At 42.1% G+C, this 27,944-nt stretch overlaps 1 protein-coding gene across 4 annotated transcripts in view; it reads right to left on the reverse strand.

Moving 5' to 3' along the window:
- LOC117457180 (kinase suppressor of Ras 1-like) overlaps positions 1-27,944 on the reverse strand; it is a 74,217-nt gene that overhangs the window by 21,790 nt on the left and 24,483 nt on the right. For all 4 annotated transcript variants that reach the window (XM_071205326.1, XM_071205325.1, XM_034097102.2 and 1 more), the window contains exons 2-3: positions 20,035-20,182; positions 1,998-2,343 (exon numbers count right to left, since the gene is read on the reverse strand). In XM_071205326.1, coding sequence (XP_071061427.1) covers positions 1,998-2,343; positions 20,035-20,116 — 428 coding nt within the window. In that variant the 5' untranslated portion in view covers positions 20,117-20,182. The remainder of the gene's footprint in view (positions 1-1,997; positions 2,344-20,034; positions 20,183-27,944) is intronic.

Genomic DNA, 27,944 nt, shown 5'->3' on the forward strand with positions numbered 1-27,944 from the left:
CAATGTTAAGCCCATAGACAGCATGAATGAAAAAAGTCGCCCTGCTTCTGCCAATCGGCTTGCTACCAAGTGGAACCAGGTACACCCCAACAAAGACATGCCCTTCGCTACCCTATATATGGCTCCCAAATGGTGAGACAAGCTTCCCCCTGATATCAGGACAACGGAGAGTCTACATATCTTCTGTCGCATACTGAAGACCCACCTGTCTCACTTATACGTTGGCGGAAAAAAATAACTTATGCACCAGCACTTACAATGATATTGCTTTTTGAAGTAAATATGTCAGCACTGTTCTGTTGTCATTGGTTTGAATCTCTGAGGTTTATTGCACTTATTGTAAATCGCGTTGGATAAAAGTAGGTCATGTAATGTAAAAGTCTTGTGTGCAAAGCTGACATTTTAGGCAGATGACCACACTTTTATTAACTAGAAATATTTGTATATATATTTATATAGTTGTGGTAAAAACATTGTTGATTTCCTTGGTCAGCAGTAGCTCAGGGACTTGTTTTGGGAACAGAAGGGTGGCCGGTTCAAGTCCTTATCAAAAAATATAGGAGTGTGGACTGGTAGCTTGAGATGTACCAGTTCACCTACTGGGCACTGCCGAGGTGTCCTTGAGCAAGGCATCAAATCCTTGTGAGAGGGAAAAACTGAATTTCGGGATTATTAAAAGTTTACCTTAATCTTGATCTGAACAGGGGGATTCATGGTCAAATATATTAATTTATCCTGCTTTCTTAATTCATACCGAACAGCAAGGTTTGGCATCTGTTTTTTTATTTTTTGAGTATTTTTTGGGAAGTTTTGAGACTTTAATGAAGCTCAGCGCAAGTTCAACCAGGAAGACCGTCTTTACTCTTCATTTACTATTTCCATGTTACTACTCTCTCTCCTCTCAATAAGTGATCGGGGGCGTCACTCTCCAGCTTAACCAATCACTTCGCTCTCACAAGCCTATCATAGCGCTCTGCTAAACCTTTAAAATCTGCTCTCCCCCTCTGACAGCTGTCATTTCAGGTGACTTGACGCAACCCTCCTCCCCCCCTTTTCACCTCCTGTCCCTCTGAATCCAGGGTCAAGCTAAGCCACTCCTCTTCAGACCGACTGTGAAGCTGACCGTTGAGCGGCCCGACTAAGCGAGGAGGCAGAGCGTCCCAAATACAACCCGGTGTGGGCATTTATTTATCGCTGTGGTACATGACACAGCCTCAATATATGACTGTCCCCGTGAACACCGTCACCAGCAACAAGGATCTCACACACACAAAACAGGAAAGACAGAGCCTAAATACACACAAACTAATCAACCGGACAGGACGCAGGTGAGGGGGGAGGAGAAAACACAGGGCACCAGGTGAACACACTCACCAGTAACAGACAAGACGGGAGGGGGAACACTTTCCAAAATAAAACCAGGGAACAAATCAACATACTTCGCCAGTAAGGACGCTATATTATCCGTAACGGAGGCCTCGGTCTATGGGCCCAGAGATCACCTCCGTTACACCGACCCCAGCTATCCATTCACCACCACCAGTGTCGAGACCCCGGGGGGTTTCATCGGATCGGTTCTCCCCTCCCGAATGACACTCCTGCACAACGGGGCCTAATCGCCAAAACACCATTACATTAATTTGTGTATCCCTGGCAATAAATATGTATTCTTACATCAAAACCGTCTCTCCTGATTGAAATATAGAAAGTAAAATGTGACAGGAAGTGAGAGTACAAGCTGAAGTGGCCGCATTTGCCGCAAATGGGCACTTCATTGACTTGAGGACAGTATGTCTGACTAAAACATTTTTAAATATCATCTTCTGGAGATCGCAAATATTAGAATTGAAATATCTGAGGCTATACCTGAATGCCATGACTTCTTTCCCGCCATTTTTATTTCTGTTTGATATTTGGCAGCTGAAAGGTAATGTACATTTCAAACAGGAGACTCTGATCTACCATAAACACACGACTGCAGTAACTCTTAGACCCACCTGTGTGTAGCCGGAACCTCGATGCGGTTGGCCAGCTGGGACTCCTGACTCTTGCTCCTGGGCAGGGTGATGTTGGGGAGGAGCTGCAGCAGTTTGCGGGAGGGTGGCGGGGGGGTCTGGGAGGGCAGGGCAGTGCATGCCTTCGAGACTCGAGAGGCTGGAGGGGTGTTGGGCAGGAACGCGTCCTCAGCCAATGAGATAGGTTTGTGATCTCCTGAACATGGTACCACTGATATGGAGATGGAGCGGCCATGGGCACTGGTTGGTGGAAGGGGGGAGGAGGGGCTGACAAAGCCAGAGAAGGCATCACTGTCCTGTTGGGGCTCAGAGCTGCGTCTCATCTCACCTGAAAGGTCAAAGATGACAAATAAGAGAGTAGAACATAGAGAAACAATGAAAAGACAATAAACAAAAATGTTTAAATGTAAAGAAACTGCCAGCTATGTTAGCACAAAACTAAGTAATGGAGATCTCATTTATTTGATTTGGTGGCGTCCAGCTCTTGAGGTCTAAAATACATTCGATTTCCATTGTCTCCAACTTTAATGGTTACAAACAGCAGGGTGTCATCAGGGTACAGATTGATATCAATACAATGCTTTGGAAATATGTGGTTCGGCCAATTGGCAACAAATTAAAGATGTACTCAAAACTCTTAAATGTTAAAACAAAAGTATACAAAACTAGTGTTTTCATGCCAAAGTTAAACTGCTAAGGGTGTCCCAAGTATGCTCAACAACTCAAAACCAACGCACATGTAGAAACATATCCAACCAAAGTTACTTCTTAGAGTCAGTTTTTTGTTTTTGTGGGAAAGCCAAATGTTGTCAACTTGACATCTTTGGTCAAGGACATATTAAAGACTACAATTCACCACAGTGGCAGCCTTTAAGAGACACAGATAAGAGCAACCTGTCTCTAAGACGCAGTCGAGACACAGTTTTTAATCGTTAATTTATAGTATATACACAATGTGGGGGAAACGTCTGAAGCAATTGGAAACAGGACTCAGAGAGACACGAGGAGAGCTGGAGCTTTGATGGCAAACACTGACGGTTTATTTGGAGTTACGGCCATAGAATTGACAAGACAGGTGGTGTGTCACGAGTTGAAACAGCGGTTGCCAAACCAATACTGAAGAACTCTTCTGCAGCTCAATGTTTTAACTAGTTCAGAGTGTAATAATCAACATTCTTTATCAGTGAGACTAAACAAATATGGACCCTGAATCTAACTAGAGCTCTCATCCATAGAAAATAATGTGCGCCAGGGAACCTACGTCCCTGAACAGTAAACTAACTCATTTCATTTCATTTCAAACCTTTATTTATACAGATAAATCCCATTGAGATCATTGATCTCTTTTTCAAGGGAGACCTGCTCAAGTAGTTCCACATGAAACATAAAAACATAAACAGAACAACAAAAGGACATCATACAGCATCATTTACATAATTATCCACATAAACAGGTACCAATAGCTTCCGATTGAGTAGCATCCAACCGAGCTTTAAAAACATTTAGTGGCACCAGATTGTTCAGTTTCCATTTAATTTGCAGACTATTCCAAGACAGAGGAGCTGCGCATCTAAAAGCTGTCTTCCCTAAGACAGTCCTAGCAGTTGGCACATTTAATACAACCACAGCATTCGATCTCAGGCAGTAGCCACTTACAATTTTCCATGAGATCAGGGAGCAGATATAAGATGGAAGTTTCCCTAACATGGCTTTGTATATAAAAATGTACCAGTGACTGAGCCTCCGTACAGTTAGTGAAAGCAAACCAGCCCTTGCATACAGGGTACAGTGATGGGTTAATGATTTACAGTTCGTCACAAATCTTAGTGCACTGTGATATGCAGCATCTAACTCAGTTCTCAAACTTTTTCTGTCAGGCCCCCCCTTTGGAGAAAAAAAAAAGTCGGGCCCCCCCAACACAAATAGTCAGTCTCAGTGGCGGCCATGGGCGTCGCCTGGGGTAGGCTTTTTTCTTTAGCCCCGGACAAATTCTCCCTCAATAATATAATACATTAACCGTACTTTACCTAGAGGATGGTAGGATTGTAATTTCCCGTGTTCAGTGAATGCAACAGAGGCAACCACCAGACCAATCAGAGAGTTGCATGGAAATAAACGTGTTTTATTGGCTGACAGGTACGTACCTCTCCTCTGTGACAGTGTTTACACTTTCAGCCGCGGACGCGGAGTTTCTGAAGATGGACATTAGACATTTTTTAAATAAAAAAGATGGCAACTCTCAAGTGGTGGCTCAAACAACAACCCCAGAGCCAGGTGAATAAGGTATGTAAATGTCAGTAAACTTACAAGTTATGCGAACATTTAAGCAAAGCATTATAGCTACGTTGACGTTACTTTGAATAGCGGGGGTAAGCTAAACCGTTAGCAAGTAGCTTTAGCTAGCCAGATATATTATATACACACTTTGTCATACAATCTAAATGTTGTATTTTTTAGCGTTACCTGGTGATTTCAAAGAAAGCTCTCTGGGAAAGGTTGACTTACTGTTCGACATGAAGCTAGAAGCTACCTTACAGTACACAGTTGATCCGGAGTCCTGTCAGTTAAAGTGTTTCATAGTTAGCTTAGCTTAGCATCAAACTAGCACTGAAATATATGATTCCTGGATGTTATGTGACAGTATTTCTGAGAAAGAGTCAGCTGAAATGGTGGCACTGCTTTACATGTCGACAGCATGTTTGAACGTATTTGCAGCAGTAAATGTGGCTGTTTGGCCACTGACGTTGCCATAACAACACCTGAATTTAAATGTGCAACCTCTTTTTGTGACAGATTTTTGCATTCAATTATAATTCTTCTGATTGATATCTCCTATTGACAGCTAGTTTCTATGTGAACATTATGAGATGGACAGTCAGCCAACAAGCTTTTTATACAAATACTTCAATCAAAGCTAATCCAGTGGGGCCCGGAAGTAAGTTAGCATTTTTAGCACTTCCGGTTCCTTCGTCAAAAAAGCAATGCATTTTCTCCATAGGGTTTTGGAAAATAGCTCGAAATAAGGTCTGTGGTTGACACAAATTTAAGAGATAAATCACGTTTTGTTCTACGATAGTAGATACATCAGCAGTGACCCCACTGGTGATTTTTGAAGAGTTTACGTGTCTGAAAAACGATGGTTGTTACCGAGTGGCTGAATAGGACTACAGAAATTGTCGAGGCCGTTGTACGTCATTACGCCTACACACGTAAACACTCCCGCTAAATTTGTTTCCCCCTGTGTTCTGCTTGAAAGCAAGTACCTGCCTATCTTTAGTAGCCTATCTTTAGTATCTTTAGTATCTGTATATGAAGAGTTTGGTTCCAAAACGCTATAAATCCATGTTGATTAATTTGAGTAAAAATGTATTTTCTTTACCAAGAAAAGTGGCAAGTGAAAACCACTATTTTCTGTTTCAAACTTTCACATAGCATCTTGAGGTTATAATAACATTACAAATTAAGATCCAGAATTAGATTTTCAAATAGTTATTTTAAAAACTGATCATGTTTTCCCCAAAATGCAATAAATCCATGACACGTTTTTTTCCCTCCAAAATACAATAGATCTATTTTATTTTTCATATTGAAACTGTGCAAAAATACATAACAGTAACAGAGTTCCCGCAAATCTAAATCTCTTCGGTCAAAATCATTTCCTATTAGCGCAATACCGCTTCAGTTGCGCCACTTATGTGACAGACAAGAAGAGTATGTGACAGACAATAATAGTCAATTCTAATGTCTAACACTTAATGTGGAGAAATAGATGTCCTGTGTGGGTTGATTGTGCGTTGATCTGTTGGTAATGCCTCGGGGTTCCGGTGGGCATGTAAACAAATGCATAATACTGCACAATACTTTGTGGCCTCACCCAGTTGCATAGTGACACTTATTGTGTAGGTGTCTTTTAATAAGCAGGTAGTCATATCATTAGCTAGAACTAGCTGGATCTGATCGATATGGACATACACGTGAGTGAAGTCTAATCTGACGGGAGAGAGAGAGATCAGCTGCTGCTGACGAGTGGACACGCAGCTCTGTATGATCACATGCAGCGGTGAGCGGACAAAACACACACACGTCAGGTTAGAATATCACACGTATCTATTTTAATTACCTCTCAAACTACCTAAACTAGTTATAGATAGGCCTATGTTTAGTTTTACTGTCGGGTCACTCATTACTGATCCGCGAGCTGCATGATACTGGCATAATAGATTGCCCGATCGGGCAACCAGCAGGTGAGGCTTCATTGCCCGAGCTAAATACTAGATGGCCCCGGGACTTGATCCTGCTCGATTTTAGTAGATCCAGAGTAAAAACACTGAACGTTTTGTAATAGATCCCCTGGGGTCAATGTGTCTGCGTGACAGAAGTTTGCTTTTGTATGAGAATGATAACAAGCGACAGCCGTCATTTTTCCTCCTCCCGAGTGTCTCATTTTCTTAATCTCCTCACGTACATGATTACATTTCGATGGCTTGCGTTTCTTCCCCACCGCAGAAACCACCACAGGTTCATCAATGCCGTCAAAAGTATTCATGTTTTTATTGTTTGTTGAAGTAGATAATGACGAAAGCTGGTACATTCAGGGTGCCACCATTATTGTTTACACTGCGTGGAATGCTCTGTGATTGGTTGAGGTGCGTGGAATGGTGCGCTGTGATTGGTTGAGCGGATATATCGCATTCTGTAGAGAAGGGAGACTGGCGTTTGTCGCTGTTTGGAAAGAAAGTGAGAAAACAGGACAGAATAACACGGCGGATATCGCGTTTTGCGGAAAAGTGAATGTTGACTTTTCAATACCGACGAAATACAATACTGATTTCGGCGGGAACTCATTTTTTTCAAAAGTGGCGTTTATCGCGTTTTGGAACCAAACGCTTCATATCTATATCTTACCATTAGAATCTGTATTTTTGAAATTGTCATTTTTAACACCGTAGTTTTACAAATTATAGAACAATTAATTACCAGTGTTTTCTCATTTTACTCGGCAGTTCGTTTCGTTGGCTAACGTTGGCTAACGTTAGCTAAAGCTAGCGCTACTAGTTAGCTATGCAATGGTTTGTTGCTTTGCTCCGGGTTGCAGCCACAGGTCTTCGCATGAAACGTGCTCGTTCTATCGTTTCCCGGCCAATGTTTTCCAAAGGAGAGTCTGGATTCGTGCCATGAGGTAAGCTGACGTTACATTTGTGTCCATGTCACGGTGAAATGCAAATGATGGGTAGTGACTGTATCGCCGTTTTAGAGATGGCGCTGCTGAAAAGACCGCAACATAAGTAAAGATAATGAATACATCCTATTCAAACCTGTGTGGCTTATATGCTAAGTCTAATTAGTACAAGCAGCATAACGTTTCACCATGTAACTAAAGATTGTAGTCAGGGAAATCAGTTTGACATATTGAACTAATAACAAATCACCTCTGGCTGGCAGAGAACTCTCTGCTCCATAGCTTCTCTTAGACGTAAAATCACATGTATATTTTACATTTATATTCAATTTAATATTCTATCCCTCACATATTTTTGTATATATAATAACTTGTATTTTGTTTTTCTTGTTATGCTTCTGCAACACAAACATTTCCCAAATTGGGATCAATACAGTAATATCTTAATTAATTAAGAAATATAACTATTATAATTAGTGTAGCAGCTGACACCTATTTTCAATATGGATGAATCTACCTTTATTTCTTTAGTTCAATTTTGATCTATAAAAATGTCAAAATAGTGAAAATGTTCACGAGACTTATCAAAGTGCAAGGTTATATCTTTAGATGTTTTGTTTTAGCCTATGTACTGTATGTCTTAATGCTCTTATATGTGACTGTGTGACTTCCATGAAACTAATATTTTATATCTTCCCAACAGACGAGCTGACAGGAAACCTAACACTCTAACAACCACAACATTGCAAAGGCGAGTAAATGTAAATTAAAAATGATTCACAATTTCTTAATTTCTTCTTCTTTCTTGCAGTGAGGTGAAGCTGACCTTGCACTTGGTGCCAGTAATGTTCCAGGCTGAATGTTTCTCCCTCCTTACTGACACAGAAGCACTTGATTTGCAATGCTTCACTAATTGTCATTTCCCTGGCTCCGTAGGGACACTTTACCTCCAGCACAGCGGAAGACCCTACCAGACCATCTGGAGATGCCCCCAACACTCCTGATTGGGAGAGCCACAAACCTGACTCATGGACCTGCATCTGGGTTGCAGTGGTGAATGCCCTGACGCCCTCACATTCATTCATAGTCCCCCTGTACAGACAAAACACCATCAAGGGCCTGTTGTTGCCCTAGCACCCTGGCACTAAGGGAAGCAGTCACACGCTTTGACCTCAGGACAGCTCCAAAGTTGCTGGCAGTCAACCTTCCTTTCCTGAACAAATGCCCGTTTGGGTTGGTTCGCTGACCAGTGGAAGCCACCTGAATTGCCCTCTGTTGCTCCTCAGACAATGCCATGCTTGCCACAATTGCCTCAGGTCCCTGATGCCCAACAGATTTGATAATTTCAGGAACAGTAAGTGTTTCCAAGCTGTAGTGTTCCTCTTCTGGCTCGGGGGAGAGAAGCCAAGAAATTCCTGAGATCCTGCCCCCGAGTCTGTCCCTCAGCCAGTCACGATCTTCGGAAGTGGGCTTTCTTGTCAGCGGGTTGAATGAGTTATTGGTTGGAGGAAATAGCTCCTCCACTGAATGCGTACGTTTAGCTGCCTTTTGCTTCTTCCACTGACGGGGGGGGGCAGCTTAAAGTGTGTATGGCAAAGATGGCTAATGCAGCTGCATGACTGCATTTCCATTCTCCACATGGGCATTCAGATTTTGTGGAGAGAATTCCCTCTTCTCCTGTAGATACCTGTGGTGGTGGGATTGTTTTATTATTTAAAATATATTTACATTTGTAATGCCTTCCCAATTATCCCTTTAATTGTTTATAGCCTACTGTATGTTTATTTCATGGATATTTCTGTGTTTTCTGGTGTGTAATATTTATAATAAAGATTTCATGTGACACATAAAATGGATTTGTTGATGGGAATTCATGTCACTAATGTGAATAAATTAACTCTAGGTTAACGGTACTCTTGCTATCACTACTCACCGACACTATAAACCTTCTCCCTCATGCTAGCCCTGACAACACCGGTAAGCACACCTTCATCTAGGCTGCACTGTTGTACGTGTCCTGACTTGTAGTGGTTCTCTCCTCTATCTACACTTCTTGTCATCTTTGTAAAACGATATCAGACTGGTCATTGACAGCCATGACTTCTAGTTAAATTCAGTGTGGCTAAAATGAAAAGCTTTGTTAAAATATTCAAGCACGTGGAAGTCAAAGTCAGCTTTATTGTCAAAAAGTCTACATGTATTATACATCCAGAAATATCGTATCCCACTGTGAAGAAGGGAACTTCGTCACTATGGACTGACGGCTTCAGGCCGGGTAATAGGGCACTTTATTAGCGTGATTGCACAGTATATGTTGTCTGTAGCTGATGACGGTGTGCACCTGGTGTCCTGTGTTGTCTCCTCCCCCCTCACCTGTGTCTGGTTGTGCTGATTGGAGTGGGTGTATTTAGGCTCGGTTTCTCTGTCTGTTGAGAGGGCTGGGTGTGTGTGTGAGATCCTTGTGGCTGCAGGATGTGGACAAAGGGAACAGCAGGATTGATTGAGGCTGTGAACTTTGTGCCCATGTTTTTAATAAATGCCCACGTTCTGCCTCCTTGCTTGGTCTGGGCCGCTCAACGGTCAGCTTCACACCCACAGTGTGACATGTATACATAAAACAAAACAAAAAGGGCCTAGACAGTGTGCGAAAAAGTACACGTCCCACCGTCCGGGACGTGTTATTTACAATATCGGACAAGTAGATCTTTCAATTGACTTGTCCGGCGGACAAGTGACGTTTTTCGCCCCGATTTATTGACAAATTATTGATACATTGAGTTTACAAAAGGCAGAACTCATTCGCAAATTGTCCGTGTCCGCCATTGTTCGTTTAGAAGTGTTAGTTTTGGTTCTGCTTGTCGATTCCTAAGGAAATGCATCTCGCCGCTTTCTGTACAGTTAGACGGGGCGGGAAGTGTAGCACAGTGGCCGGGCTGGGAAGCAAAACTCGGTTCCGAGTAGGAACAAATAACAATTGTCCGGTCCCGGGATTAATAAGAGTTGTGAGGACAGGAGGAGAGGCCGAGCCCCGCGGACTGCAGCTCTCTCTCTCTATGCTCCGTTTCAGCTGATCGCTGCTCGGTGCGGCTCAGCGTCTCTCTCTCTTTCTACACACAGCGGATCCGCTGCCCGTATAACAGCCTCATCTTTGTCAAACTTATGTTCTCTCTCTAACACGTAATGAAGGTTATTAAGCGTTTGAGCTCCTGTGTTAATATTGACCGCCATTTCCTTTATGAAGTGAAGCAGCCTCCCTGTCTGTGTCCTCGCGCTGTCCTCACATCCCCGGACCCCCAGACTCGGAGGAGCAGGGATGTCAGTATTGTTTATGAAGCAGGGTATAGAAAGTACATTATTGAAATGCTATTTATACTATGTATTAACTTTTACAAACAGTGAGTAGCTGGGCAGCTGCCAGCATGTGTATTACAGGACATGTGTAAGCGTGCAAGTGTCTTTGAGTTGTAGAAAAGCGCTAGGCCTATAGGCTATAAATATAATAATGATAATAATAACTTTATTTGTATAGCACCTTTCATACAGGGGATTGCAGTTCAAAGTGCTTTACATCAGTAACAAATAAGACATAAAATCAGTGTAAAACAAGCAGCAAGAGCAAAGCATAAAGTGGGATAAAATAATTAAAAATAAAAACATGGGGAATAAAACATAGAGAAATAGTGCAATGTCAATCACAGAGAATAGTGCAGTATAATAGTGTAAAATCAGTCAAGTGCTTTGGTAAAGAGAGGTTTTAAGCTGCCTTTTAAAAATGCCTAATGTATTGGCTTTCCTAATATTGTTGGGTAACGTGTTCCACAGTTTTGGGACGTAGTTTACAAAGGCTGCATCACCGATCTTCTTAGGACTCTTTCTGGTGACCTCTAGTAGACCTGCATCTGATGATCGCAGTGTTCTGGCGGGTGTGTAGTTCATTAGAGAGTCAGACATGTAGCTGGGTCCTTGTCCATTTAGAGCTTTGTATGTGAGGAGAAGCCCCTTCAAATCAATTCTAAGAGTTACAGGAAGCCAGTGTAGAGTAGCTAAGACAGGACTAACGTGTTCCCTCCTTTTGGTATTCGTTAGTAGTCTAGCTGCAGAGTTTTGAATGAGCTGGAGTCTTTGTACATTCTCAAACTGCACCACTTAGGACTAACTAAACAATGCAGAGATTATTTTTATATAATTGTATTCAATAACCGTAAGAAATTCAACAGTATGAAGTGATTCGTAAATAGGAATACAGATTTGACTTAATGTTTTCATAAATATATTTTTCTCCCAGTTTGTCATGGGACTGATTTACCCTCTCCAAGAACCGGAATCGAGAACCGAAAATAACCAGAATCGAAAAGCAGAACCGCAATCGTTAAAATCCAAACGATACCCAACCCTATGTGTGATGCAGTAAAATCTTACCGCTCACTTACGTTAGCGGTGTCGTAAAAACCGTGGGAAAATGTAAAAAATACGATGACGAAGAAGAAGATTCCAGTGGCCCCAATTGTTGTCAATTCTGGACAAGTGAAAAATGTATTCGGACAAGTAGATTGCCAAACTCACTTGTCCATGGACAAGTACTCTCTAAAAACTTTTTCTCACACTGCTAGATAACCGGGTTATACAGTTTAAAATGGTAATAATATATTTGAAGTGTTCAAAGTGCAGTTTCAGTGCAAGTCAGTTGAAACGATCTTAAGTTGGCGTGACGTTGAAGTCGTGCGACCCTGCTGCTGGACTGGCTTGTAGTTCGTTTATAGCATAACGTTAGCATTTTGCTTCTGGCAACTAGATTTATGATTCAAAAATTATAAAAGTAGGGTTGACATGTGGAGATTATCCGGCTGAACAAAATGTGATCCCTCTCTTAAATGTGTGTCAACCACAGACCTTATTTCGAGCTATTTTCCGAAATCCTATGGAGAAATTGCATTGAGTTTTTGACGAAGGAACCGGAAGAAGTTTACTTCCGGGTTTTAGGACGCGTCACTGCGGTTCTCTATAGTGAACGACGGGAGCCGGCTCTCGCCCGCGAACGAGCCGTTTTTTGTTTTGTTTTTGCGGAGGGATCTAGAGCGGCATGAAGGCACACTATGCAATGTGCAATGTGGACATTATCCCGCTTATTACACATGGCCACATTCTCAACAAAGTAACGACATGACTCCCAATAATAATTGAAATGCTTTTATGGATTTAGAAAAAGATTTTATTGATTTAAAAAATAGTTTTATGTATTGATTTAAATTGACATGCATCCGCTAAGAAAAGTAGTCCGTTGTTACTGTTTGAACTAACGTAACAACGGCAGGAACTGCTTAGATAGTGTTTTTGAGGAGCTTTTTGATTACAGATTTGAAAACATCGTTGCTTGCTTTAAAAGTAGCACAATTCATTATATCAAACCTTGGAAAGTATCTAGATATCCCTGCCTTAATGCCAAAAGTAACTGGCAACTGAATATGTGTCGCCGTTTGATGTCTATGTCTGGACCGCTGCGTAAAAAGGAGGGTTTTCTGCCCCATTACTTCTATAAGAATAAAACACAGAGGACGGAGATCTCTTTTTGTCCCCCTCTTCTCCCCGCTGCAGCCTAGCAGCTGATCTCAAAGCACGCTCCCCTCTCCTGGAGAAAAACTATATGTATATACTTTATATAGGTTGATACAGTAGCCCCTTTTTTTAAATAGTTTTTATAGGTGTTGCTATCTGTTTTGTGTAGCGTGGTTCTACAAGCAAGTCAATGCATTCATTGGGTGGTATCAGAGAGTTACACAGGTCTGTAAATGCAATGAAAACAATTGGCCACAGCAAATAATTTATATTAAACATATAATTTTTACTTTTGAATACTTCAGTACAAAGGATGTATTGAATCATTTAAGTGATATATGTGTACACATATACATCATTCATTAGTCAAAACAGGGCTACCTTTGATTTGATTAAAAGGTATAATATGTGGTAAACTGAAGAGCCCTTTGGGAGCCGAAAGAGCCGGCTCTTCTTGGTGAGCCGAGCCAAATGATCCGCCTCACCAAGAAGAGCCGGAATTCCCATCACTAGAACGAATGACTTCTTCTACGAGGATTTATAAAAGCAGCTGGAATCCCTTAAGTTGCTATTGGATAAAAAAAGTTAGGAAACGCCCCTATACGATCCGCCTCCTTGCTGCGGTCTGCAGCCAGACCCATCTCCCTGAAAGGGGGCAAGGGACACTATGCTCAAAAATATTAAGCCTTGACCCCTAGACCTCGAGCTTAAGGACGTCCCGTCGTCCCGGGGCCGAAAAAAATAGTGTCGGGGATGATAACAAATTATTTTGGGACGAATTTGGGACGAGAGTTAAAATAAAAATACCCTGCTAACTCTACTACAAACGGCAAACTCGCGGGTCGAGCTATGTACTGAGTGTGTGCAGTGCCATATATCTAGCCTATTATATGGCTCTGAGTGTGTGTATTTCGCAGGTTGAGTGATGTACAATGACAATGGCATCCCGTGGAGGAATTATGAAATGTTTTACCGTTAATCACAAAAACGCACAGCAGAACCAGACCCTGGAGCGCCGGCCACTTTATTTACTTACTTCTCTTCATCCCCTATGGGTAATAAGGCTGAGAAGAGAACCCTCCATCGTATTTAGTCCTTAGCAATATCCTGCGCCTCTCCATGTAGGGATGGGTACCGAGCCCCCGGTATTAAACGGGCCCCGGGCCGGAATTATTAAAGACAGTGGTAACGTTAAGCTCCGACGTTATCGGACTTTTTATCGGTACAGGAGGCATTTAAAATATGTCATATCATATGTATTATTGCTACATACACATTATATCGCAGTTTTAGTTTCGCCAACTCCGTTTCTAATATGCAATAAGACTATAACATGCGTCTATGATGTATTTTCGAGCTTTCCAATCCAGACGAGATCTCTCTCTCTCCCGTCTGTGTGCGAGGGGGCGGGGACGTTTGTAAAGGTCTCCTGACTGACAGACTGTCATCCTGGTTAGTGGTTACTCTGGGTTCTGTCTTCAGGACAGTGTTGCATTTTTTTGTTAATTGGATGGGACTTGATTGGATTCAATATTAGAGTAATTTTCTCATTTGTGTGTTTGTTTAAATATATTTGGCCTTTGTTTATGTGCGTTAGCGTAGCTCGCTAGCACCAGAAGCTAACAAGAACAATCTCCGGTACCGGTGCGCTCTCTCTCGCTCGCGCACGCACACAAAATGGCTCGTTCCACACACACACGCAGACCCAAGCTTTAATGAAACACAGAAACCTAGACGTAATAGTACTGTACTGTATCATATTATTTTCAATCAATAATTTTTCAAAATATGTTTTTATTTTTAATCTTTTATTTTTTCCCCTGGTCTCTTGCGCCCCCCCTGTCATGCCTCTGCGCCCCCCTGGGGGGGGGCGCGCCCCCCACTTTGAGAACCACTGATCTAACTTGACCAGGCAATTGGCAGGTGCATTCATATACATCAAATCACCATAGTCCAGCACAGGTAAGAAGGTCACAGTGACTAGCCTTTTCCTGGCCTCAAGCGAGAAACAGGACTTGTTCCTGTAGAAGAAACCTAGCCTAACCCTCAGCTTTTTAAGCAGGTTATCAACATGACGTTTAAAAGTGAGACAATCATCAACCGAGATACCAAGGTATTTGTAACAGGTAACCACTTCAAGTTTTATTCCTTGCGTAGTTACAATATCTAAAACAGACTCTGGTGTCTTTTTAGCTTTAGAAAATAGCATTACCTTGGTTTTCTCAACATTTAAAAGAAGCTTTAGTTCAGAGAGCTGAGTCTGAATAATGTTAAAAACAGCCTGTAATTTAACACCAGCCTCCTTAATGGAGGGACCTGCACAGTACATCACGGTATCGTCCGCATAAAAATGTAAAGTAGCTTCATCCACATTTTCACCTAAACTGTTGATGTAGATGGAGAATAAAAGTGGACCTAAAACAGAACCTTGAGGAACACCATTAGCAATGTTTAACCACTCAGAAGACAGCCCATCAAAGTGAACACATTGGGACCTTTCAGAGAGGTAGTTTACAAACCACCCCACTGCATGGCTGGATATGCCAATACTGAGTAGCCTCTGCTTTAAAATGTGATGATCGACGGTGTCAAACGCTTTTGAAAGGTCAATAAATAGAGCTGCACAACTCTGCTTATTATCTAAAATACTCGCCACATCATTCACCACTTTCATTGTGGCAGTGATAGTGCTGTGTTGCTTTCTGAAGCCTGACTGATGTTTAGACAGGATGTTATTTGTACATAAAAATACCTTTACCTGTTCACTCACTAAGCGTTCAAGAACCTTAGCCAGAACTGACAACTTAGAGATTGGCCTATAGTTATTTAATAAGGAGGCCTCCCCTCCTTTTAGCAAAGGCAGGACATACACTGACTTCCACAATTTTGGAATTGTGTTCGTGCTGAGGGAGAGGTTAAAAAGAGTAGTGAGAGGTGGAGCAATAAAATCTGCAGCTATCTTTAAAAAGAAAGGTTCTACGTTGTCCGGGCCAGCCGGTTTCTTAGGATCTAGCTTGGTTAAAGCTTCACGAACAACATCAACAGTAAAAGGGGTAAAACTAAAAGGGTTTTCCAACAAACGTTTTTCAGAGTCACCGACTGTGGTGTTCACAGAAGCAGAGTTAGTGACAGAATCAAATAGAGAACCACAGGACACAAAATGCTCATTAAAGCAATTGAGCATAGTAGCTCTGTCCGATATAGTGCCAGATGCTGTGGTAATGCACGGAGGTAGCTCATTACGGATATCGCCGGTGGATAACGATTTAATGGCTTTCCAAAATGTTCCAGGATTATTTAGATTCTTTGTGGTTACTGACAGATAGTACTTTGATTTAGCACTTTTGATTTGCGATGTGAAGCTATTCCTTAGCTGCCTAAAACGCAGCCATTCTACCTCTGAGCCCGATTGCCTAGCCTTTGCCCAGGCCTTGTTTCTCTCATGAAGGAGACTGGACAGATTAGCAGAAAACCAAGGATTGTCTCGTCCCTTTACTCTAAATTTACGCAGGGGTGCATGTCTATCAATGATCTCCATAAAAATAAGACCATGCGGTTTCTACATCAGCACACAGATCGATTTTACCCCAATCAAAATTAAACGGATCATGTACAAAACCCTGCTCCACAAAATGTTTTTTGTCTCTCTTAATGATAATGCGAGGTTTAACCTTTTGGACCTTAGTGTCCCTAATTGTGGCTACAACACAGTGATCACTCAGATCATTTGCAAAAACTCCCACAGATGAATATTTATGGGGAATATTAGTTCAAATGAGATCAATTAGGGAGGATTTATTAGGGGACTTAATGTTAGGGCGATTAGGACTGTCAACAATCTGAGTAACATTTAAAGAGATGCAAAGGTTTTTAAAATCCTCTGACACTGTAGTTAACCAGTCCCAGTTAAAATCTCCAAGTAGCACTATTTCCTTGTAGTCTAGCTGCGATAAAAGATTTGCTAGCGAAGACAAGGAGTCCTTGCCAGCTGAGGGGGGTCTGTAACAGCCCCCCACCATGACCTGTTGACCCTTTGCCACTTCTATATTTAAGGCTAAAAATTCGAATTGCTTACTGATAGATTTGGAAACTAATGTGGTTACACTGAACTTATTCTTAACATAAATGACAACGCCACCACCTTTATTAGGCCGGTCGGTACAATACACATTAAAACCATTTAAGGCAACGTCAGAGGCCAAAATAGATTTATTTAGCCATGTTTCTGATAAAACAATGACGTCGGCGTCAGTTGAGCTCGCCCAGATACGGACAAAATCTAGTTTACCTAACAGACTGCGCACATTCAAGTGGATGAAACCCAACCCAGACCTAGCTTTAAAATCAGCAGGAGTAGCGATCTGACTACTACTACAGGGCGGAACAGGGTTAGGTTGTACATTTCCTGACAGTAATAACAACAACAAAACCAGGCATCTTTTCCTCTTAAACGACACGCATACATTGTCATCTAATTTAGAAACACCGGAAAAGTTTGCGAGAGTGTGATTAGAGCTTAAGAAGCAGTCCTGAAGAACCATCATCGCAGGAAAACAAAAAAGACAAACATATTTTGTCGAGCAGATTGTCTGTGACAAGGCAACCGGTAATTGTTTGAGCAACACATCCGAACCTTTGCAGGGGATGCCCACTGTGGGTGGCAGAACAGACCTGAATCCAGTAGACTTCTCAGAATGACTAGAGATCTTCTCATAGTCCAAAACAGTTAACAGGCACAGCAGAATCCCGATATGGGCCATTTTCCCAGACCAGCACACAGTATCCGCGATGTTCCTGGAGCAAAATCAGCACAGCAGCAAAGGACAGGCGAAAACAGCAGCGTGGAAGCGCTCCGGTCGCTCCGTGGTATCCCCGGGGTGAAAGCAGGCCTCTGCAACAGCAGAACCAGGACAGGTGGAAAGCAGGCCCCAGCCGTGGTAAAATCCTCATCCGCACAGCAGCACACGCCCGGTGGAAGCAGGCCAAGCCCGAAGCGTGGATCCACTCCGTCTCTCCGCGACGACTCCGGGGTAAAAACCTCGCCAGTACAGCCGAATTCTACAGGTGGGAGCAGGCCTCCGTAGATCGCAGATCGCAGGCAGCAACAGGTGTTGTGTTCTGATATACTCCTGCCAATAGGGGGCGCCGTGTAACCAGAGTGTGTACCAGAGTAACCTACAATGTAGAGAGAAGGAGGGTATGCCCGCGAGTTGATGCATGAACAACAGTAAAGAGCTTAGTACCCATATCCTCTGTCCCGTGCTTCATTAATGTCTTTCTACTAATACACAACAACAGGTGGAGCCGCTCCGTCTCTTCGCGAGGAGCAGGCCTCCGTAAATCACAGATCGCATGCAGCAACAGGTGGAGCCGCTCCGTCTCTTCGCGACGTCTCCGGAGGAAAAACACCTCAGTACAGCCATACTCGACAGGCAGGCCTCTGCAGATCGCAAACAACTAAAACTACTACTTGTATAAGCAGGGATGGCTAAAAGTTTGTAAGCAGGAGAGCTAAATGCTAACAGATGCCAGATGCTAACAGGTAGTGCGAGTCTGTAGAAATTGCGACTGCCTCCAATGACAGCGTAGGATCAATGTCTTTGTGCTCATGGCGGCTTGTGCTGTCATAGACTGGCAACAACAATGCACCCAAGCTGCTCCTCCTTAAGAGAGATAGCAGCAATACCCAAGGCCGTAGACCTATGTCAAGGGAAAGGAGATAGTGAGAGGAGAAAATGATGAACTGTGTCAAAGGTTGAATACCTAAGCAAATTATTCCCAACACACAACATGATAGAAAGAGAAACGATATAAGATTGTTTATTATTTTATTTGAGTTTTGCCTCTTTTGTTTCGATTTGTTGGAATATTGGAAAGGACTATTTTCTTTGTTGAATGTGTGAGGAAATTATTTGATTTAATTTGATTAGCCACGAGTTGCATGACAACACAGCATCTGAAGCCAAACAAGTCATCACAACTAAGTAAATCTAATAAATGAAAAGAAAACGCATTAGAAGTGTCTGTTTAAAAGGGGTCTTAGTGGCTTGAAGGAAACAAAGGAAGGAAGCCGCAACATTACTATGGAGCCAGAATTGGGTCAATATTCTAGCGCGCAAAACAAGCTACTCGCGAGCGAAAAATTTGCTTTTACACGCGCATAAAATCACCCTGGGGCGCAGATTAAACCCCCAATTCGCCTCATTCATCTGAGTCAGCTTCTCGAGCCGTATCTGGCCGTGCAACACTTATACTGTATGCCGAAGCAGTGGCGGACTCGCCATCGGGACGTACCGAAGTGGGCCGGTCGGGCCACTCCGATCGGCCCACTTCGGTAACGGCAGGGGCGGACTGGCCATCTGAAGTTGCTTTGACAGGCGACAGAGGTCCACCGTTTCCCTGCAGCGAGGCTCCCCCGTGTACACAAGCATTCATCAATGGTTCGGAAAGTGGCACTGTACCTTAATAATATAAAGGCTTGTATTTGCGTGCATTTCCTGTTCAGAAAGTGGCGCTGTACTGAGAGTGGAGGTGTCCTGAGATTGGACCTGTCAGCTCCGGACAGCGTAAAATGCGTACATGAAGCGCTACGTCATGAACGCAAGAAATCATACCCTCGTGGGGGCGCGCTCATGTGATTAGCTTAGAATGAAGGAGACATCTGATTGGCTATAGATAGAAAAAATTACAAGTACGAATCTGCTGACCGTTAGGGGAGTCTCAAAAAACCCACACACGAATGCACGGCGATCCGTGCACAGAAAGCGGTTTGTGTTTGCAGGTTCAGGGGATTTAAACGGAAAACAAATATGTGAGGATCAAAAATACATATGTAAAGCTTTTTTCTGTATTTGGATTTTATTTACATCTATATGAAACGGAACACATTTGTGTGTGCATTGAAAAACACAAGTGTGAATCCTTTTGTGGATCATGAAATACAAATGTGAATCCTTCTGTGTGCATGTGTGTATTATGAGACTGTTCTGAGCCCATATCATACCCCCCAAAGCCTATTATAATGCCACAAAATGAACCTGGGGCTTTGACCGTCCCTTAGCTGGTATATAGTTTTGGTAATTATGTTACAAATGTAAATCAAGTTTCCAAATAAACAACATTGTTGAACATTCCCCTATCAAACCATGTGAAAATAGAACCAAGCTCATACCCCTTAAGATTGAATAAAATAAAGAAATCAACCCCATTACTATTTTTTTTGTATCTCTATTCATGCATGTCCTATAAATATGCCCTTCACACATGCAGTGCAGCTCCCTGGCTCACCTGCTTCATTGGCACTCTTCAGGCAGGAGAGGGCGCCGGTGAGGCAGGGGCGATCTTCTGAGCTGGAGCCCAGGCGGCTCATCGTGTCCTGCAGCTCACAGCTGGAGTTCTCCAGCGACCCGTCCAATGAGAGCTTCCCTGCTGCAGCCTGGGGGGGATATATACAGAATATCAATCTATGGGCCTTTCTCATTTCACTAATTTCCCCTCCTCGACTCCTCGGTCCTCCGGTAGTGACCCGGAAATGGTTTTCGGCGCGTCATGTTGAAGGACATCTCATTTCCCTAAAGTATGCACATCGAGGACTGAGGATCGAGCGTCGAGGAGGCTCTCTGATGGAGTTATAATCGAGGATACACTGATCGGTCCTCCACGGCTCCTCCGTGGAAGCATTTGCAACAGTGATGTTTAAAAGAGGCGTGACGCACGGCCGGACTTATCTCAGCCAATGACGGCTCTTCATGCATCCCCTGGATATTATTGTATTGTGTGTGTGTGTGTGTGTGTGTGTGTGTGTGTGTGTGTGTGTGTGTGTGTGTGTGTGTGTGTGTGTGTGTGTGTGTGTGTGTGTGTGTGTGTGTGTGTGTGTGTGTGTGTGTGTGTGTGTGTGTGTGTGTGTGTGTGTGTGTGTGTGTGTGTGTGTGTGTGTGTGTGTGTGTGTGTGTGTGTGTGTGTGTGTGTGTGTGTGTGTGTGTGTGTGTGTGGTGAAAAGTTAGGACGATTCTAAATTGTTTGGGCCCAAACTATTTTAGAACATTAAGAAAAAAACGTTTAAGTAACTGTGAAGCTGACAATTGAGCGGCCCGACCAAGCAAGGAGGCAGAGGCAGAACGTCCACCATTATAACCCGGTGTGGGCATTTATTAAAACATTACACACAGCCTCAATGCTGCTGCTGCTGCTGCTGCTGCTGCTGCTCACGTGAGCCCAGCCTGCAGCCACCAGGATCTCTCACACACTCCCTGCCTTTAACAGACAGGGAAACAGAGCCTAAATACCCACACACACTAATCAGCAATTAGACACAGGTGAGGGGGGAGGAGACAACACAGGGCACCAGGTGCACACAATCCAGCAACAGACATAACGGGAGGGGGAACACTTTTCAAACATATAACTGAACAGAAGTACACACATACAAACCCAACTAAACGCAGTCAGCACTTATACAATTAATGCCACTTAACGCTATGATTTCTACACCCTCACATATTATTTGCACCCGGATTATTCTTAACCGCTGTCATTCTACACCAGTATGCACTTTCGGCGCTCTCGCTAACTCCCCTATCTTGTCAGGCGGAGCCGAGAACCCGACCAGCACCTGCCAGATGACATTTCAATTAATACGGTTTAATCCTTTAATAAATACACTCAATAATTAGTATAAATTATATAAAATGTGCAAATATGCCATGCCGAACAGTACTGTGCAATCACGCTAATAAAGTGTAAAACTGTTCACCAAAGTGCTGAGTTACAAGGCCCGAAGCCGTCAGTTCACAGTGACGAAGTTACCTTCGTCACAGTAACCTTTCATCATTCATCAATAATTAACATTAATAGAACGTTATATTGATAATGTACTCACTAAACTTACGATTCATTTAACTTATTTTCTTCCAAAAGTTAATTATCCAAAGCCTGCCTCCAACCGTGGTGCACTTTCTAGCAGAGTGAGAAAGCATGTGAGGAGGGATGCTTATGTGTGTACCATGTCTCAACGACTAACAAAGTCAGGCTTTCAAAAAAGAAAAGAAAGGAGAGAAAGACAAGAGAGAGGGAGGGACTAAAGGGCGACAGTATGTCACCCAGTTTTTCAAAAGAAAAGGTGAGTGTGGTCCATGAGTGGTGGAAATTAGTCTGTTAGCAGCGTAGTCCATTGTAAATAATAATTTACTAAACTGACATTTCACTGCCCTTTTAGCCGACATTTAATAAATGCAGGTACATTTTTAGCAGCTATTCATACTAAATCAGTTGTCCCTCCCCCTGGTGCCAGGACCAACAGATCCATCTTTAGGCTCAGCAGCCCTGTCCCCCCAAAATGCTGAAACTGAACCAGCTTTTCTCTAAACTGAAGGAGGTGAGCAGCATTGTGTTGAATGACATGCCACTCAACATATCTGAAGGGAGACTGGAATACAACACATATATATATATATATATATAACAAAGCAAAAAGCTAACTTTTAATTTTCAATTATACATTTCAAACACAGTATTTTTCCACATAATTTAAGTGGACCTATCATGCTATATTTGAACAATATATTGTAGGGCCATATAGTGCTGCGTACCGGTACACCGAACCGGTACTGGACTTGTAAAAAGTTTCGGTTCAAGTCCGGTTAAAACAGGAACGTCGGGAACCGGTACTTGGACTCGCAAAAATACTAGCACTTACGTATATTCTCCTTTTTGTTCTAAACCATCTAAAACCTTCCATAGATCGAGAAATTTGCGCTGAGAAAAGACGAAAAACATCGTGTCGGCTTCTGATATGGAGGCCATTACTGAACTCACGAAGTCTCGCAAAATATTGCAACTGCTCGCGATATCTGTGTGACGTCAAGGGAAGCTAGCGATGTGATCGCTGTATAGTAGGTGTGTAACAGTGTACTGCATATAGTCTACTCTACACTGTACCTTTCAGCAACGCTTTAGGGATTTAGGCTCAGTCAGCTCAGGGACTGTTTGGTTACTTTAGTTTGATAAATGAAATACATGTTTAAACTTTGTAGTAGTTCACTGTAGTTGCTGTCATAAGTCATTTGTAGACTAAGTGGCACATTTGTACTTTGTAGAGAAATGTAGACACAAGTTGGAAGGGAGCACAATAAACCTGATGAGTTTGAATTTGAGTTGATTATGAGTTAATTTTCAATTGATAATTAGCTCACAATAAGTTCACTTTAGTTACTCACACAACTTGACAAGCCATGGGTTCAGGTCCGGACTTATAAGAGAGAGGGTTGTGTTTTCTGACACTTGGTGAGTTCCCTGACACACCGGGGACACATATTCATGTATAAAAGACGTACAAATGTGCATTTTGCATGATAGGTCCCCTTTAAGTTATATTTATTTGGATTTATGCATTCATGTTGAGAATGTTCCATTCAAAAATTGTATTATTAAAAATGCATGTACACCATAAAAGATGACTATTGAGATCTATTGTCAGGAATGTTAGTCTTATATCAAATAGTGAATTCTACTGCAGCAGAATGTTCCACATCTGCATAGTGTTATATTTTCATAGCTCACTGTCAGTAAATATTGTGCAGTTAGTATTGGACTACAAGATAGATGCAAGCCTGTACAGGTAGTTATTTAAAGCATAAATGAGTGGGTTGGGTTCTGGAGGTGTGGTTACAGCATTGTTCTTGGTTGGCGTGGCCTGTGCCTGGTGGTGTGGCCCAATGTGATATCTTTTCATGGGGCCCAAAATCCCTGGCGTCGCGTCTGTCTGTCTGTCTGTCTGTCTGTCTGTCTGTCTGTCTGTCTGTCTGTCTGTCTGTCTGTCTGTCTGTCTGTCTGTCTGTCTGTCTGTCTGTCTGTCTGTCTGTCTGTCTGTCTGTCTGTCTGTCTGTCTGTCTGTCTGTCTGTCTGTCTGTCTGTCTGTCTGTCTGTCTGTCTGTCTGTCTGTCTGTCTGTCTGTCTGTCTGTCTGTCTGTCTGTCTGTCTGTCTGTCTGTCTGTCTGTCTGTCTGTCTGTCTGTCTGTCTGTCTGTCTGTCTGTCTGTCTGTCTGTCTGTCTGTCTGTCTGTCTGTCTGTCTGTCTGTCTGTCTGTCTGTCTGTCTGTCTGTCTGTCTGTCTGTCTGTCTGTCTGTCTGTCTGTCTGTCTGTCTGTCTGTCTGTCTGTCTGTCTGTCTGTCTGTCTGTCTGTCTGTCTGTCTGTCTGTCTGTCTGTCTGTCTGTCTGTCTGTCTGTCTGTCTGTCTGTCTGTCTGTCTGTCTGTCTGTCTGTCTGTCTGTCTGTCTGTCTGTCTGTCTGTCTGTCTGTCTGTCTGTCTGTCTGTCTGTCTGTCTGTCTGTCTGTCTGTCTGTCTGTCTGTCTGTCTGTCTGTCTGTCTGTCTGTCTGTCTGTCTGTCTGTCTGTCTGTCTGTCTGTCTGTCTGTCTGTCTGTCTGTCTGTCTGTCTGTCTGTCTGTCTGTCTGTCTGTCTGTCTGTCTGTCTGTCTGTCTGTCTGTCTGTCTGTCTGTCTGTCTGTCTGTCTGTCTGTCTGTCTGTCTGTCTGTCTGTCTGTCTGTCTGTCTGTCTGTCTGTCTGTCTGTCTGTCTGTCTGTCTGTCTGTCTGTCTGTCTGTCTGTCGTCTGTCTGTCTGTCTGTGTGTGTGTGTGTGTGTGTGTGTGTGTGTGTGTGTGTGTGTGGCGGACAGACAGGTCTCAGTTGGTTTGGTGTCCTCTGCTTACTTTTAATACTTGTAAATAAAACTTTTGGCCCGTAATTTATTTTCCTCATTGTATCGACCAGAGGGGGGGGGGGGGGGATATATCCAGTCTCTGATAGTGTTACGTTATTATGCTGTGAGTGCTCTCATACTTGATTCTGAAATTGTATATATTTATATAAATATATATATGTATGTATATGTCCGCATCTGTAGCCTGTTACTTTTAGTAAAAGTACAAAAGTTATCAAAATATAATTAAAGTACCAACAGTAAAAGTAGTCATTATGCAGATTGGTTCTTTTCAGAATAATATATATGATATGTCTTATAATTATTTAAAGTGTTGCAGCTAGTTTGAATGACTTTGTATACTGCAGGGTAGCTTGTGAATGTACTTAAGGTGGAACTAAAGACTGATTTAACACTTGATTATATTTCACATTATTCATCCACATCTGTGAAGTAACCAAAGGTATTAAATACATGTAGTGGAAAAAAAGTACACCATTTACCTCGGAATTGAAATGGGGTACCAGAAAATAGAAATACTCAAGTACCTCAAAATTGTACTTAAGTACAGTACTTGAGTAAATCTACTTAGCTACTTTGCACCACTGGTGCTGAGTAACGGATTACATGTAGCAGGATGATGTAATCATGATTTTAAAAAAGTATCCGTATTTCCTTTCAGCTATTTAAAAACAAAAATATGTAGTTAGATTATTGTTACATTTCAGAAAATTTGGGATTAATAACAGGATTACAACGTTACATTACAATTAAAAAATAAAGATGAATATATTATAGGCAGAGGTATTGCCTGAATTTCCTTTTTTGGTCTCATTAGGCTACTTCTATCCTTTTATATTAATATATGTTTTTTAAATAATTATTTTCTCTTGTATTTGTTCTCATTGCATTTGATATTAAGGGAATCGAAAAGCAATGGAAAGTAATCAGGTTATATTACCATTATGTTGTGATAGCTTAGATTATTGATTAGATTATTTTGCAACTTGATATTGTAACAGAATACATGTTTAAACCCCTTAGGTTCAAACTAATGGGATACCATTATGAAGAGTGACTGGTCTTTCTAGTGTATGATCATCATATGAGTAAGGAGTAAGGCAATAACATGATTTGCTTATCTAAACCTCACTCTGTCTTTCTCATCAAACTGAGTCATCCAATTCTGCTGAATAGCTGGCTTTCATCCATGTTCCAGTAAATCCTTTAGAAGAGTGTGTATACCTGAAACAAGAGAGACTGGGTCTTAAAGGGCACAGTGGCAGGTTGAAATCTATGGCGTTGTCAGTCTCTTTATTTTTAAGCAGCAGGGCAAGCTTCAACAGAGTTTTTGCAAGTAGAGAAGGGAAGGTATTCTGTGAGAAGTTGGCTCATCTGACAGCTGTGTTTCTACAACATGGTCCGCCAACAGGCTGATTTACAGAGCGAAGAAGAATGTGGCCATTTGCAAACTAAAGAAAAATGTTGTAGTATTGGGCAATATAACAATAATGGGCATTTTATGGCAAATACCAGTGTTCCTAAAAAGCTGGACTGGTTCCTGGAATCTGCTGGCAAACTGTGAAAACAAGTTCTACTCTACACTGCTTTTATTCAACTGGAATGTGTGTGTGTTTGATGAAGAGAATGGGGGACAGGCATTGGCTTAATCTCCTGGCAACTGGTTTTCTGCATTGTGTCTGTGATAAAAGGAATGGACAGGCTGGGTAGCAGTCATTTGATGCGATGTTTCTGGGAGACAACGCTGGGTCTGAATTTAAAGCTCTTCCAAAATTAATTCTGTTATGTTCAAAAATGGGATTTTTTAAGTTCAGTCAAACTTATATCAGGCGTCAGCATTGTTACAGTAATTTTAGTAAAATACCTCCACAGACGACAGCGAGAAAGTGTATGACCCAGCCTGACCAAAATGTAAGTTATTTTAGGTTTTTCATGGTTGATAAGGTGCTATGAACTCTGGTATCTCTAAAACATGTAGCTTGCATTTGGTTTGAATCGTTGTCTTTGCTGTTATATTATTCCTATGAGGCTTCAGCATTTGGAGTTTAGGAGTTAGAAGTTATTCTTCTGGTTGGCAGTTTTCTTTAGTCTGTGGAGAAATAGTTACACATTTTTTCACTGGACAATTTTGTGACCATAGCCCCCCAAAAAAAAGGGATAGGCCTAATGGCAAATGGCAGATTTTGTAATTGTTGCTCACTGCCATGAATTTCATAGGCCTTATAGCAACTGAAAAGCTTGAAGAGCTAAAGCGTGACTTGTGGATCTGAAGGTGCTGGGCTGGCTACTGTGGACTCGCTCAGATATGGTATAAAAAGGAGGTGGAGACCAAACTTGAGTTCCAGCTTTGCAAAATATGTTCTTCTGATCGAAATGAAGCTCATCACAAGTTTAATCAGAAAGACTACATACAGCGGCTGAACAGTTACACACCTGAACTGCTGTAACAATGTCCATAACATTCTGCTACTTAGTAATCATTTATCTATTTACCTAATATATCATTCCAATAGCTTGCATATAGACTCTTATTTCACTATTTCACTTTTTTTAAACTATTCCATTTCTTTTTGCATTTACTTTTAATATTTACTTGCACTATATTTTTCTGTTTTTCTGTAATATTGTGTTGCACTGTTGGAGAAGCCTGTGACCTAAGATTTTCATCGACATAACTACTTTGTAGCTATGGTTGTATGACTAATAAAGAACCTTGAACCTTGAAGACAGTCCGAAAGAAAGCCGCTATGGGCTTAACTTGGGATTTATTCTTCCACAACACAAAAATACAATTCAATCAGTAACGTACTGAATCGTAAAGTTCTGAATGTGATTGTGAGTGCGATTTGTGAGGGCGGCCAACAAAACAAGAAATGCACTCTCTCTCTGCCATGCAAAAACCAAAGTGAACAGAGGGGAGCAGTCAGATAAAAGGATAAAACCACAACTATTACCCCCGAGCTCCAGTGAACATGCTCACCACAAATAATAAGTGAAAAATACCACGTAACAAATATTTACATGTGGTGTCCACAGTACGTTCATTGATACTCATCTCTCATCATTTCTGGCATAACTGCTGTGACCCTCCTCTGACCCCTCCATCTCCAGCCTTCTCCTCACCACCATCACAACCAGTGTCAAGACCCTTGGGGTGGTTTCCTATTCTACTTACGGCTTATGCTCCCCCTTGTATAGTATAACAATGGGGTCTTATCGTCAAAGACTCTTTACTTTTCTTTCACTCAATTAATCCATCAAATCAAATCAAATCAAAACTTTCTATCCTCTTGAGCACATGATGTCCGTAATATTCATTCATTCAAGAAGTCTCTCCTGTTTCAAATGAGAACTGGATACTAGTATTTTATGTTAAAAGGCTACCAGTGAAGTAACCAGTGAAGTGTATGAGTTAAAGCTGTGTTAAAGCTTCGAGAAGTGACGCAGCATGATTAGAAACAATAAAAAAAGCAGTGTTTGT

This window comes from Pseudochaenichthys georgianus, chromosome 13 (genome assembly GCF_902827115.2).
Source record: "Pseudochaenichthys georgianus chromosome 13, fPseGeo1.2, whole genome shotgun sequence".
Classification (NCBI taxonomy): domain Eukaryota; kingdom Metazoa; phylum Chordata; class Actinopteri; order Perciformes; family Channichthyidae; genus Pseudochaenichthys; species Pseudochaenichthys georgianus.